At 51.1% G+C, this 14,659-nt stretch overlaps 1 protein-coding gene across 4 annotated transcripts in view; it reads right to left on the bottom strand.

The window, feature by feature from the left end:
• LOC143775402 (cell surface hyaluronidase CEMIP2-like) overlaps positions 1 to 14,659 on the bottom strand; it is a 123,693-nt gene that overhangs the window by 89,663 nt on the left and 19,371 nt on the right. The window contains exons 1-2 of one of the 4 annotated variants that reach the window (XM_077263505.1): positions 8,401 to 8,519; positions 4,247 to 4,596 (exon numbers count right to left, since the gene is read on the bottom strand). In XM_077263505.1, the coding sequence (XP_077119620.1) occupies positions 4,247 to 4,596; positions 8,401 to 8,504 (454 nt within the window). In that variant the 5' untranslated portion in view covers positions 8,505 to 8,519. Of the gene's footprint in view, positions 1 to 4,242; positions 4,597 to 8,198; positions 8,332 to 8,400; positions 8,520 to 14,659 lie in introns of those variants that run through there. The other 3 variants (XM_077263507.1, XM_077263506.1, XM_077263508.1) reach the window with 3 other exon arrangements.

The following is a 14,659-nucleotide window of genomic DNA, read 5'->3' as shown; positions in this document are numbered from 1 at the left end:
GAGTGTGATTGAGTGTGTGGACGGGTGCCTTTTATACAGGTAACAAATTCAAACAGGTGCAATTAATACAGGTAATGAGTGCAGAGTAGGAGTTCTTCTTAGGCCGGTTTCACACGTCAGTGGCTCCGGTACGTGAGGTGACAGTTTCCTCACGTACCGGAGACACTGACACACGTAGACCCATAAAAATCAATGCATCTGTTCAGATGTCATTGATTTTTTGCGGACCGTGTCTCCGTGTGCCAAACACGGAGACATGTCAGTGTTCGTGGGAGCGCATGTATTACACGGACCCAATAGAGTCAATGGGTCCGTGTAAAACACGGACCTCACATGGACGTTCTCCGTCTGGGGTCCGTGTGCGTGCAGGAGACAGCGCTACAGTAAGCGCTGTCCCCCCCACATGGTGCTGAAGCCGCGATTCATATGTTCCCTGCAGCAGCGTTTGCTGCAGAGAAAATATGAATAATAGTGTTTAAAATAAAGATCTACGTGTCCGCCGCCCCCCCCCCCCTGTGCGCCCCCCCGCTGTTCAGAAAATACTCACCCGCTCCCATGTTGGCTGTCACTCCTTCCTCTCTGCCCCCATCTTCTCCTGTATGCGGTCACGTGGGGCCGATCATTTACAATCATGAATAGTCGGCTCCGCCCCTATGGGAGGTGGAGCCAAATATTCATGACTGTAAATGATCGGCCCCACGTGACCGCATACACTAGAAGCCGCGGCCAGACCAGGAAGCAGCGAGGGAGGCGGGTAAGTATTTTCAGAACAGCGGGGGGGGCGCACAGGGGGTGGGAGGGTGGCGGACACATAGATCTTTATTTTAAACACTATTATTCATATTTTCTCTGCAGCAAACGGTGCTGCAGGGAACATATGAATCGCGGCTTCAGCACGATGCAGGGTACCACACGCGTGGGTACCACACGCTCCGTGTGGTACCCACTCGCCATACGGGCGGCACACGTGTGCCGCACGTATGGCCTACGTGAGTTCCCAGGCACACGGACACGGATAACTCCGGTACCGATTTATTCCGGTACCGGAATTATCTGGACGTGTGGGACAGCCCTTAAAGAAAAACTAACAGGTCTGTAAGAGTCAGAATTCTTGCAGGTTAGTAGGTGATCAAATACTAATTTCATGCAATAAAATGCGATTTAATTATTTAAAAATCATAGAATGTGATTTTCTGTTTTTTTTTTTTATTTTTTTTTTTAGATTCTGTCTCTCACAGTTGAAGTGTACCTGCAATAAAAATTACAGACGTCTCCATTCTTTGTAGGTGTGAAAACGTGCAAAATCGTCAATGTATCAAATACTTATTTTCCCCACTGTAGATAGTCAACATAATGGATTGGGATGACCCCACTAGTGTCCACAGCAGAGACACGTAGGGGTCTGCATCCCTCTCCGATATGATTGATATGGCTAGCACAGATTGTGTGTCCTAAATGGCTTCTTTAATTTCTTATACCTTCAGCCCAGTTACATGGCTAAAGAATGTCTGAGGAGAAGCTGTAGTAATTGTCTTTCCAGATTGGCTGAACTTGTGAAAAGTTGTGTTTTTGTTAATGAAAACGTCACCTAAATTTAAAAAAAGGAGAGGATGACTTACATTGAGAAACGATATATTAAACCATCAGGATTACCCCAGCTCATAAATCCCACCTGCCGCCTCTATTAGTCAAGACTAACGGCCTCTACGGAGAGTCTTAGGGTAAGGCTCCACGGTCCGGAGGGGCGGCGGTATCGCCGCAGCGGCGAAGCCGCTCGGCGCTAAGCCCCGCCCCCTTTCTGGGACGCGATGGTGCCGGATGTGTACAGTACACATCCGGGATCATCGCACCCCTCGCCATAGGGCCCTGTGATATGCCTTGCGGGGACGCTGCGTCCCCGCAAGGTGTACGGACATGCTGCGATCTGAAAAGACGCGCAGCATGTCCGGAGTCGCAGGGCCGCCGCGTGCGGGTTTCCACGCATAGTGGAGACGGGATTTCATAAAATCCCCTCCACTATGCTGGAACATCTGGACGCTGCTTGTTTGACGCTGCAGCGTCAAACAAGCAGCGTTTACTTACCGTGGAAACATACCCTTAGGCTGCCGTCAAACTAGCAGTATTTGGTCAGAATTTTACCTCAGTATTTGTAAGCCAAAACCAGGAGTGGAACAATTAGAGGAAAAGTATAATAGAAACATATGCACCACTTCTGTATTTATTACCCACTCCTGGTTTTGGCTTACAAATTCTGAGGTAAAATACTGACCAAATACTGCTAGGGTGACGACAGCCTTACTGCGAGCTCTCATTAGCTTGGCTGCCGGAAAACAGCAGCTACACTGAGGGCAGGATAATTCCAGCTACTGGATCGACCCTCCGTATTGCGGAGGTCTGCAGTGGAAACGTCCTGTGGGAATGTGCCCAATGGCAGGGTCATACAGAGTGTTTTTAGTGGCACCTGATTGCGGTTTTCTGTTCGGATGCTGTTTTTGAAGCATTTTTTCCAACCGTTTTTGCAGGCTTTCTACTTCAGTGTCAGGTTTGGTGCTGGTTCCACAAGGAAACCGCATGAAAGAAATGATGTGCAACTTGTTTTTTGCCTATGCAATACCTCATTAGAAAAAACTTGTTGTAGTTTACCCATTGAATTCAATAGTAATAGCTTTTTTAAAGGGTATTTAAAGGGTTTGTCCACTACTTGGACAACCACTATTGAATACTATATTTACCGGTGTAAAAATAAAAATAACAGATATTCACCTCCCACACTGGTGCAGTTCCAGCAATGGAAGCCTCGGGTCTTGCAAAACATTATTAAGCCATGTGAGCACTGCAGACAATCAGTGGCCACAGACAATCAGTGACCTGCTTCACTCACACTTCCTTTTTACGAACCTCTGATGTCCAAAGGAAGTGTGAGAACTGCAGCCCAATAATGGCCTCTGACTGGCTACCGTGCTCACGTGGCAAAGCAATGTCATGCGATCCTCGTGAGACCAGGAGGCGAATATCTGTTATTTTACACTAGTTAATATAGTATTTAAGAGGAGGCTGTCCAAGAAGTAGACAACCCCTTTAAAGTGTTTTTTATGAAGTATGTGGAACAAAGTCTAATCTAAAGTGCATTTAGAAATACTCTGTGTAAACATACTTTAAAGGGAATCTGTCACCAGGTTTTTGAGAGAGCGGCATAGTGTAGGGGCAGAAATCCTGATTCCAGTGATATATCACTTACTGGGCTGCTTGCAGCCATTCTGATAAAATCACTGTTTTCTCTGCTGCAGATCTATCAGTTCTCTGAATACCGAGCTCTGTATAACCTCGGCCACACCAGTGATTAGCAGCTTTCTAAGTACACTGAGAATAGGCAGAAAGCTGCCAATCAGTGGTGGGGACGTGGGTATTCAGAGCTCATGAATATGGAGGACTATATGGCAGCAGGTTTACTAGTCCTCTTTGGTGATAATATCCTGCTGAAGCCCAATAAGTGACATCGCTGGAATCAGGGTCTCAGTCAGAGCGGGAGCCGAGTGTCACTGCTCTGTGCTCCGATCCTCTCACATGAGATAATGGCAGCACAGGTGCGGAGGAGACGGAGAAAGTAATTTCTCCATCTCCTCTATTGCCGACATCCGCGGTAATCAGACTGCACTTGGATGATGTCTGAGTGCAGTCAGCTGTTTCACATGCACCCTTAGACTTGTATGGGTGTATGTGATCCAATTGATCGCAGCTCTGCACTGCCCCGTTGTATAACATTGGGCCGAGTGCTACCTGATAAAACATCAGAGAGCACTCGGCCGTGTTATACAGCAGTGTGAACAAGCCCTAAGGTGTATAGTTTTGTTTTCACAATATGCTTCCAAATGGCACATGTGAGACCCCCTCAGTGCTGGTACATATAATGTCGTGTTATCAGCCCTGAAGTACTGGGACATGTAGCATACCAGTACAGCACAGGTTTGTGTCACTGGGAGAACATAGTGAGCACCCAGTCCGCTGCGGACATGTAGAAACAGCCGGTCATTCCCTGGGGCTCTGTGCACATCTGGATTTCTGTGACAGTATAAGTGGCTTTAGATGAGCGCTGCTCTGGAGACATGCCCCTACTCTGCAATGATTCCTACAGTAGACCCAGAGGATTACCCCTGGGAAGAGTCATGTTACACAAACTCTGACTACTACTCTTTGCAGCATAAACTAAAACCAGGCCCCCCAGATCACCCAGATCCTGCTTACTAACAGTTTGGGTCTCCTGCTTCACAGATCGTCCGGGACAGCAGCATCAAAATGAAGAGAACGGCAGCTAGTGAAGACCCTGCCAGTGACTGTGGGGGTACAGTCAGTCTTCTCATCAGGAACTGTCCCAAGCAGAGGCAGATGCCCCCATCCTGCACATGGCTCCGGGGCTCCTTTGGATGACATGATGTGCCCGTGCACATTTCTTGATGCCATGCGGTGCCACGCTGCGGTTGAAGACATCTGTGGATAATGTAGGGTCGTCTGTTGTCTTTAAAGGTGCGGCATCTCATAGTGAATCTCCAGTCTAACCCTGCAGCATATGGACTGGCGGAGGTTGAGGGCCCGGCGGGTCTGTAAATGAGATCCATAAGTGAATGATTCATGAAGTACGATACAAGACAGATGATTGTACGGCCGCGTGTACATGCTGCACATAAGACCCCATGTACGACTAGATAATGACCCTCCAACCCTTTTGCAGACAGTAACTACAAAGCCATCTGGAAGACGGATCAAATAGCAGAGCGTTGTAGTCAGCCGCAGCGCATAAAGACACATGAAAGGATCATATCACATAAAACAGTAATGCAGCGGACTGACCCTGCACTTATCAGGGGATAGGAAAATATTCTGCAAGAAATTTGTCAGTTCATGCCCAAACGTCGTATTTATGAAGCGCTGCCCAAATTACCGCTTACAATGGCGGAAAAAAGGTCTGAGGTCCTCAATCTGCAATCTGTAATACTCCACGGTCACACCATGTTTCTCAGGAGAACGATGGCGGTGAGAAATTTTTGCCAAAACTGTAAGATGTGTCACATTCTCCAACAGATATTCATCCATGCTTAAAGGGGTGTCATATAATATTCACTTTTCATAAAGGGGTTGTCCACTATCGCCCCAACCCCAGTTTAATTAATTAAGAATCCCATATAAAATGAAGTACACTGAGCTCTGGAAGTAGCGGCCGCTCTGTGGTTTCTGCTCATCCTTTCTCCATCAGGGCGGCCGCTCTGTGGTTGCTGCTCATCCTTTCTCCATCAGGGCGGCCGCTCTGTGCTTGCTGCTCATCATTTCTCCATCAGGGCGGCCGCTCTGTGGTTGCTGCTCATCCTTTCTTCATCAGGGCGGCCGCTCTGTGGTTGCTGCTCATCCTTCCTCATTCAGAGTGGCCGCTCTGTGGTTGCTGCTCATCCTTTCTTCATCAGGGCGGCCATTCTGTGGTTGCTGCTCATCCTTTCTACATCAGGGCGGCCGCTCTGTGGTTGCTGCTCATCCTTTCTCCATCAGGGCGGCCGCTCTGTGGTTGCTGCTCATCATTTCTCCATCAGAGCGGCCGTTCTGTGGTTGCTGCTCATCCTTTCTCCATCAGGGCGGCCGCTCTGTGGTTGCTGCTCATCCTTCCTCATTCAGAGTGGCCGCTCTGTGGTTGCTGCTCATCCTTTCTCCATCAGGGCGGCCGCTCTGTGGTTGCTGCTCATCCTTTCTTCATCAGGGCGGCCGTTCTGTGGTTGCTGCTCATCCTTTCTTCATCAGGGCGGCCGCTCTGTGGTTGCTGCTCATCCTTCCTCATTCAGAGTGGCCGCTCTGTGGTTGCTGCTCATCCTTTCTTCATCAGGGCGGCCATTCTGTGGTTGCTGCTCATCCTTTCTCCATCAGGGCGGCCGCTCTGTGGTTGCTGCTCATCCTTTCTCCATCAGGGCGGCCGCTCTGTGGTTGCTGCTCATCATTTCTCCATCAGGGCGGCCGTTCTGTGGTTGCTGCTCATCCTTTCTCCATCAGGGCGGCCGCTCTGTGGTTGCTGCTCATCCTTCCTCATTCAGAGTGGCCGCTCTGTGGTTGCTGCTCATCCTTTCTCCATCAGGGCGGCCATTCTGTGGTTGCTGCTCATCCTTTCTCCATCAGGGCGGCCGTTCTGTGGTTGCTGCTCATCCTTTCTCCATCAGGGCGGCCGCTCTGTGGTTGCTGCTCATCCTTCCTCAATCAGGGCGGCCGCTCTGTGGTTGCTGCTCATCATTTCTCCATCAGGGCGGCCGTTCTGTGGTTGCTGCTCATCCTTTCTCCATCAGGGCGGCCGCTCTGTGGTTGCTGCTCATCCTTCCTCATTCAGAGTAGCCGCTCTGTGGTTGCTGCTCATCCTTTCTCCATCAGGGCGGCCGCTCTGTGGTTGCTGCTCATCATTTCTCCATCAGGGCGGCTGCTGTGGTTGCTGCTCATCCTTTCTCCATCAGGGCGGCCGCTCTGTGGTTGCTGCTCATCCTTTCTCCATCAGGGCGGCCGCTCTGTGGTTGCTGCTCATCCTTTCTCCATCAGGGCGGCCTTTCTGTGGTTGCTGCTCATCCTTTCTCCTTCAGGGCGGCCGCTCTGTGGTTGCTGTTCATCCTTTCTCCATCAGGGCGGCCATTCTGTGGTTGCTGCTCATCCTTTCTCCATCAGGGCGGCCGCTCTGTGGTTGCTGCTCATCCTTTCTCCATCAGGGCAGCCGCTCTAGCACCCCCTATTGGAAGTAACAATCCTAAAAGTCAATGTCATCAGATAGCGTGCACTCAGACGGCCTTATAACTCGGACCAATATAGGACTGCAGTGCATGGACTAGCTGGCGGCTCTCCCGACCTGAGTGTGACAGCTTCCCATATTTCTATGCAGCAGTCTCGCTCGGATTGGGAGAGCGTTAAGGTTCCGGATTATACGGCCGTCTGACAGCGCCCTTACAGTGAATGTACACTGTTTTTATTTTATACGGGGTCCTGAACTGAGTAAGCAGGGCTGTCCAGTAGTGGTCATCAATATCAGATCAGTGACAGCTGCTGACACCCCTGACACCCCACTGATCAGCCACCATCAGCTCCTGCAGGATGTGAACAATGAATGGAGCTGAGCTGCACAGATCAGTCAGTGATTAGCAGCCATTGTAGGAGCTGACAGCTGCTGGCTGGAGAAGGTGCGGGACATCATACCGCCACCGATATATTCAGGACCTATCCCGAGGAAAAGTCAACAATATCATATCACTGCACCACCCCTTTAACATTTACCACAAAAAAATAAGGAAAAGAGACAACTAGAACGGCCCTAAAGAGGCCACTTTTGGGGGTGGTTTTGTAAGCTTTGCCCTTTTGGGGATCAGTTCATGTGACGGTCCCACAAAGCTAGAACTGTTGGGCAACACAAAAGGCTGGAGATTTACCAAAACTGGTGCAGCAGAAAAGTAGAGAGTGATCGACCGTGGCGACCAATCAGATTCCAGGTTCTAATTTTCCATTGGAAAATGTTCTTTGGAAAAGCTTATGTCTAAGGTGTTGCTCTAGGCAACTACTGCACTCTGCTCCAGCTGTGATAACGCTCCGCTATACATGACATGAGACTGCGCTGGCTGCGACAATTGTGATAATCACTCGCTAAATGACGACCGTCACTTTACAGAAGACATATTAGTGGCGGACAGAAAAAACGTGTAGATATGTACGAGTATATATAAATATATATCTATGTGTGTATAATGTGTTTATGTATATATGTGTATGTTTGTGTATATCTGTATAATTATGCCATCTAATTCCTGTAGTTCGGATTTCCCCCTTTCGCTATGTAATCTTGTTCTTCCATTTGTGCAGATGATCAGCTCATCATGTCAGTGACCATCAGTGATGATCGGGGCTGTGGCACTTTCTCCACGTTTGGGGCCATCCCTTTAATAATGACCCCGATATGTAGCTTTCTCCTGTGAGCCATCTCCATCAGGGCTGAGACTATTGGTGTCAGTGTTCCCAGCAGTGCCCGCAGCCATCCTGCCCGCGCCGCGGACTTGTATTTATTGACTCTGCCTCCCCGGACACAGGGGAAGCCGGCGGCGGGCAGACACGGGGCGGGGAGGAGCCGGAGGAGGCCGGGAGAGGCGCTAACCCTGTGTCCCTGTGCACCCCCCGGACCTCTGCCCCAGGCAGCCTCTCACCTCCCCTCCTCAGGAGCTCTGGGTCCGGCTGGAATGCTCCTCCATCCCTCCTTCGGGGGTCTCTGGCCAGGGTGGCAGCCCCCTTCCCTTTCCCCGGACTCTGCCTGGAGCTCAAGGGACGGACAGCTCAGTATGGAAGGGCTGGGAGCTCACTGCCTCTCTCCAACCAGGGAGCAGAGGGAAAAGCAAACAGAGATGCTACCTAGACGGACAGCAGAGGTGTGGAGGAGGGGCCGGGGACAGCAGGGACCATGGCGGAGACAGCCGGGGCTGGAGCGTCCGGGGAGCAGTGTGAGGCGCAGACATTCAGCTCCTGCCTGTCACCTGGGAACGAGGGAAGGAGGCAGCAGCCACACCAGGAATACCAGTGCAAAGGCGAGACTGAGAGTGTGCGCTGTGTACCCGCCACAGAGCCACCATGTCAGGCACTACATACCTAGCAGTGGGCACAGAGCCACCATGTCACATACTACATACATAGCAGTGGGTAAAGAGCCACCATGTCAGGTACTACATACCTAGCAGTGGGTACAGAGCCACCATGTCAGGTACTACATACCTAGCAGTGGATGCAGTGCCACTATGTCAAATACTACATACCTAGCAGTGGGTACAGAGCCACCATGTCAGGCACTACATACCTAGCAGTGGATGCAGTGCCACTATGTCAAATACTACATACCTAGCAGTGGGTACAGAGCCACCATGTCAGGCACTACATACCTAGCAGTGGCCAAAGAGCCACCATGCCAGGCACTACATACCTAGCAGTGGCCACAGAGCCACCATGTCAGGCACTACTTACCTAGCAGTGGGTACAGTGCCACCATGTCAGATACTACATACCTAGCAGTGGGCACAGAGCCACCATGTCAGGCACTACATACCGAGCAGTGGGCACAGTGCCACCATGTCAGGCACTACATACCTAGCAGTGGGCACAGAGCCACCATGTCAGGCACTACATACCGAGCAGTGGGCACAGAGCCACCATGTCACATACTACATACATAGCAGTGGGTAAAGAGCCACCATGTCAGGTACTACATACCTAGCAGTGGGTACAGAGCCACCATGTCAGGTACTACATACCTAGCAGTGGATGCAGTGCCACTATGTCAAATACTACATACCTAGCAGTGGGTACAGAGCCACCATGTCAGGCACTACATACCTAGCAGTGGCCAAAGAGCCACCATGCCAGGCACTACATACCTAGCAGTGGCCACAGAGCCACCATGTCAGGCACTACTTACCTAGCAGTGGGTACAGTGCCACCATGTCAGATACTACATACCTAGCAGTGGGCACAGAGCCACCATGTCAGGCACTACATACCGAGCAGTGGGCACAGTGCCACCATGTCAGGCACTACATACCTAGCAGTGGGCACAGAGCCACCATGTCAGGCACTACATACCGAGCAGTGGGCACAGTGCCACCATGTCAGGCACTACATACCTAGCAGTGGGCACAGAGCCACCATGTCAGGCACTACATACCGAGCAGTGGGCACAGAGCCACCATGTCAGGCACTACATACCGAGCAGTGGGCACAGAGCCACCATGTCAGATACTACATACCTAGCAGTGGGTACAGAGCCACCATGTCACATACTACATACCTAGCAGTGGGTACAGTGCCACCATGTCAGGCACTACATACCTAGCAGTGGGTACAGAGCCACCATGTCACATACTACATACCTAGCAGTGGGCACAGAGCCACCATGTCATGCACTACATACCTAGCAGTGGGTACAGTGCCACCATGTCAGGCACTACATATCTAGCAGTGGGTACAGAGCCACTATGTCAGGCATTACATACCTAGCAGTGGGTACAGTGCCACCATGTCAGGCACTACATACCTAGCAGTGGGTACAGAGCCACTATGTCAGGCATTACATACCTAGCAGTGGGTACACAGCCACCATGTCAGATACTACATACCTAGCAGTGGGTACAGAGCCACCATGTCAGGCACTACATATCTAGCAGTGGGTACAGAGCCACTATGTCAGGCATTACATACCTAGCAGTGGGCACAGAGCCACCATGTCAGGCACCACATACCGAGCAGTGGGTACAGAGCCACCATGTCACATACTACATACCTAGCAGTGGGCACAGTGCCACCATGTCAGATACTACATACCTAGCAGTGGGTACAGAGCCACCATGTCAGGCACCACGTACCTAGCAGTGGGTACAGAGCCACCATGTCACATACTACATACCTAGCAGTGGGTACAGTGCCACCATGTCAGATACTACATACCTAGCAGTGGGCACAGTGCCACCATGTCATGCACTACATACCTAGCAGTGGGTACAGAGCCACCATGTCAGGCACCACGTACCTAGCAGTGGGTACAGAGCCACCATGTCACATACTACATACCTAGCAGTGGGTACAGTGCCACCATGTCAGATACTACATACCTAGCAGTGGGCACAGTGCCACCATGTCATGCACTACATACCTAGCAGTGGGCACAGAGCCACCATGTCACATACTACATACCTAGCAGTGGGTACAGTGCCACCATGTCAGGCACTACATACCTAGCAGTGGGTACAGAGCCACCATGTCACATACTACATACCTAGCAGTGGGTACAGTGCCACCATGTCAGATACTACATACCTAGCAGTGGGTAAAGAGCCACCATGTCACATACTACATACCTAGCAGTGGGCACAGAGCCACCATGTCATGCACTACATACCTAGCAGTGGGTACAGTGCCACCATGTCAGGCACTACATATCTAGCAGTGGGTACAGAGCCACTATGTCAGGCATTACATACCTAGCAGTGGGCACAGAGCCACCATGTCAGGCACCACATACCGAGCAGTGGGTACAGAGCCACCATGTCACATACTACATACCTAGCAGTGGGCACAGTGCCACCATGTCAGATACTACATACCTAGCAGTGGGTAAAGAGCCACCATGTCAGGCACCACGTACCTAGCAGTGGGTACAGAGCCACCATGTCACATACTACATACCTAGCAGTGGGTACAGTGCCACCATGTCAGATACTACATACCTAGCAGTGGGCACAGTGCCACCATGTCATGCACTACATACCTAGCAGTGGGTACAGAGCCACCATGTCAGGCACCACGTACCTAGCAGTGGGTACAGAGCCACCATGTCACATACTACATACCTAGCAGTGGGTAAAGAGCCACCATGTCACATACTACATACCTAGCAGTGGGCACAGTGCCACCATGTCATGCACTACATACCTAGCAGTGGGTACAGAGCCACCATGTCAGGCACTACATACCTAGCAGTGGGTACAGAGCCACCATGTCAGATACTACATACCTAGCAGTGGGTACAGAGCCACCGTGTCAGGCACTACATACCTAGCAGTGGGTACAGTACCACCATGTCAGGCACTACATATCTAGCAGTGGGTACAGAGCCACTATGTCAGGCATTACATACCTAGCAGTGGGTACAGTGCCACCATGTCAGGCACTACATACCTAGCAGTGGGTACAGAGCCACCATGTCAGATACTACATACCTAGCAGTGGGTACAGTGCCACCATGTCAGATACTACATATCTAGCAGTGGGTACAGAGCCACCATGTCAGACACTACATACCTAGCAGTAGGTACAGTGCCACCATGTCAGATACTACATACCTAGCAGTGGGTACAGAGCCACCATGTCAGATACTACATACCTAGCAGTGGCCACAGAGCCACCATGTCAGGCACTACATACCTAGCAGTTGGTACAGTGCCACCATGTCAGGCACTACATACCCAGCAGTGGGTACAGAGCCACCATGTCAGGCACTACATGCCTAGCAGTGGGTACAGTGCCACCATGTCAGGCACTACATACCTAGCAGTGGGTACAGTGCCACCATACTACATACCTAGCAGTGGGTACAGAGCCACCATGTCAGGTACTACATACCTAGCAGTGGGTACAGTGCCACCATGTCAGATACTACATACCTAGCAGTGGATACAGTGCCACTATGTCAAATACTACATACCTAGCAGTGGGTACAGAGCCACCATGTCAGGCACTACATACCTAGCAGTGGCCAAAGAGCCACCATGCCAGGCACTACATACCTAGCAGTGGCCACAGAGCCACCATGTCAGGCACTACTTACCTAGCAGTGGGTACAGTGCCACCATGTCAGATACTACATACCTAGCAGTGGGTACAGAGCCACCATGTCAGGCACTACTTACCTAGCAGTGGGTACAGTGCCACCATGTCAGATACTACATACCTAGCAGTGGGTACAGAGCCACCATGTCAGGCACTACATACCTAGCAGTGGCCAAAGAGCCACCGTGTCAGGCACTACATACCTAGCAGTGGCCACAGAGCCACCATGTCAGGCACTACTTACCTAGCAGTGGGTACAGAGCCACCATGTCAGGCACTACATACCTAGCAGTGGGCACAGTGCCACCATGTCAGGCACTACATACCTAGCAGTGGGTACAGAGCCACCATGTCAGGCACTACATACCGAGCAGTGGGTACAGTGCCACCATGTCAGGCATTACATACCTAGCAGTGGGTACAGTGCCACCATGTCAGGCACTACGTACCTAGCAGTGGGCACAGTGCCACCATGTCAGGCACTACATACCTAGCAGTGGGTACAGTGCCACCATGTCAGGCACTACATACCTAGCAGTGGGTACAGAGCCACTATGTCAGGCATTACATACCTAGCAGTGGGTACAGTGCCACCATGTCAGGCACTACATACCTAGCAGTGGGTACAGAGCCACTATGTCAGGCATTACATACCTAGCAGTGGGTACACAGCCACCATGTCAGATACTACATAACTAGCAGTGGGTACAGTGCCACCATGTCAGGTACTACATACCTAGCAGTGGGTACAGAGCCACCATGTCAAGTACTACATACCTAGCAGTGGGTACAGAGCCACCATGTCAGGCACTACATACCTAGCAGTGGGTACAGTGTCATCATGTCAGGTACTACATACCTAGCTGTGGGTACAGAGCCACCATGTCAGGCACTACATACCTAGCAGTGGGTACAGAGCCACCATGTCAGGCACTACATACCTAGCAGTGGGTACAGAGCCACCATGTCAGATACTACATACCTAGCAGTGGGTACAGAGCCACCGTGTCAGGCACTACATACCTAGCAGTGGGTACAGTGCCATCATGTCAGGTACTACATACCTAGCTGTGGGTACAGAGCCACCATGTCAGGCACTACATACCTAGCAGTGGGTACAGAGCCACCATGTCAGATACTACATACCTAGCAGTGGGTACAGAGCCACCATGTCAGATACTACATACCTAGCAGTGGCCACAGAGCCACCATGTCAGGCACTACATACCTAGAAGTGGGCACATTGCCACCATGTCAGGCACTACATACCTAGCAGTTGGTACAGTGCCACCATGTCAGGCACTACATACGTAGCAGTGGGTACAGAGCCACCATGTCAGGCACTACATGCCTAGCAGTGGGTACAGTGCCACCATTTCAGGCACTACATACCTAGCAGTGGGTACAGTGCCACCATGTCAGATACTACATACCTAGCAGTGGGTACAGAGCCACCATGTCAGGTACTACATACCTAGCAGTGGGTACAGTGCCACTATGTCAGATACTACATACCTATCAGTGGGTACAGAGCCACCATGTCAGGCACTACATACCTAGCAGTGGCCAAAGAGCCACCATGCCAGGCACTACATACCTAGCAGTGGCCACAGAGCCACCATGTCAGGCACTACTTACCTAGCAGTGGGTACAGTGCCACCATGTCAGATACTACATACCTAGCAGTGGGTACAGAGCCACCATGTCAGGCACTACATACCTAGCAGTGGCCAAAGAGCCACCGTGTCAGGCACTACATACCTAGCAGTGGCCACAGAGCCACCATGTCAGGCACTACTTACCTAGCAGTGGGTACAGAGCCACCATGTCAGGCACTACATACCTAGCAGTGGGCACAGTGCCACCACGTCAGGCACTACATACCTAGCAGTGGGTACAGAGCCACCATGTCAGGCACTACATACCTAGCAGTGGGTACAGTGCCACCATGTCAGGCATTACATACCTAGCAGTGGGTACAGTGCCACCATGTCAGGCACTACGTACCTAGCAGTGGGCACAGTGCCACCATGTCAGGCACTACATACCTAGCAGTGGGTACAGTGCCACCATGTCAGGCACTACATACCTAGCAGTGGGTACAGAGCCACTATGTCAGGCATTACATACCTAGCAGTGGGTACAGTGCCACCATGTCAGGCACTACATACCTAGCAGTGGGTACAGAGCCACTATGTCAGGCATTACATACCTAGCAGTGGGTACACAGCCACCATGTCAGATACTACATACCTAGCAGTGGGTACAGTGCCACCATGTCAGGTACTACATACCTAGC

Source organism: Ranitomeya variabilis, chromosome 5 (genome assembly GCF_051348905.1).
Source record: "Ranitomeya variabilis isolate aRanVar5 chromosome 5, aRanVar5.hap1, whole genome shotgun sequence".
In the NCBI taxonomy this organism is placed as follows: domain Eukaryota; kingdom Metazoa; phylum Chordata; class Amphibia; order Anura; family Dendrobatidae; genus Ranitomeya; species Ranitomeya variabilis.
The sequence above is the reverse complement of the archived record's forward strand: the minus strand, read 5'-3'. Positions and strand labels throughout refer to the sequence as shown.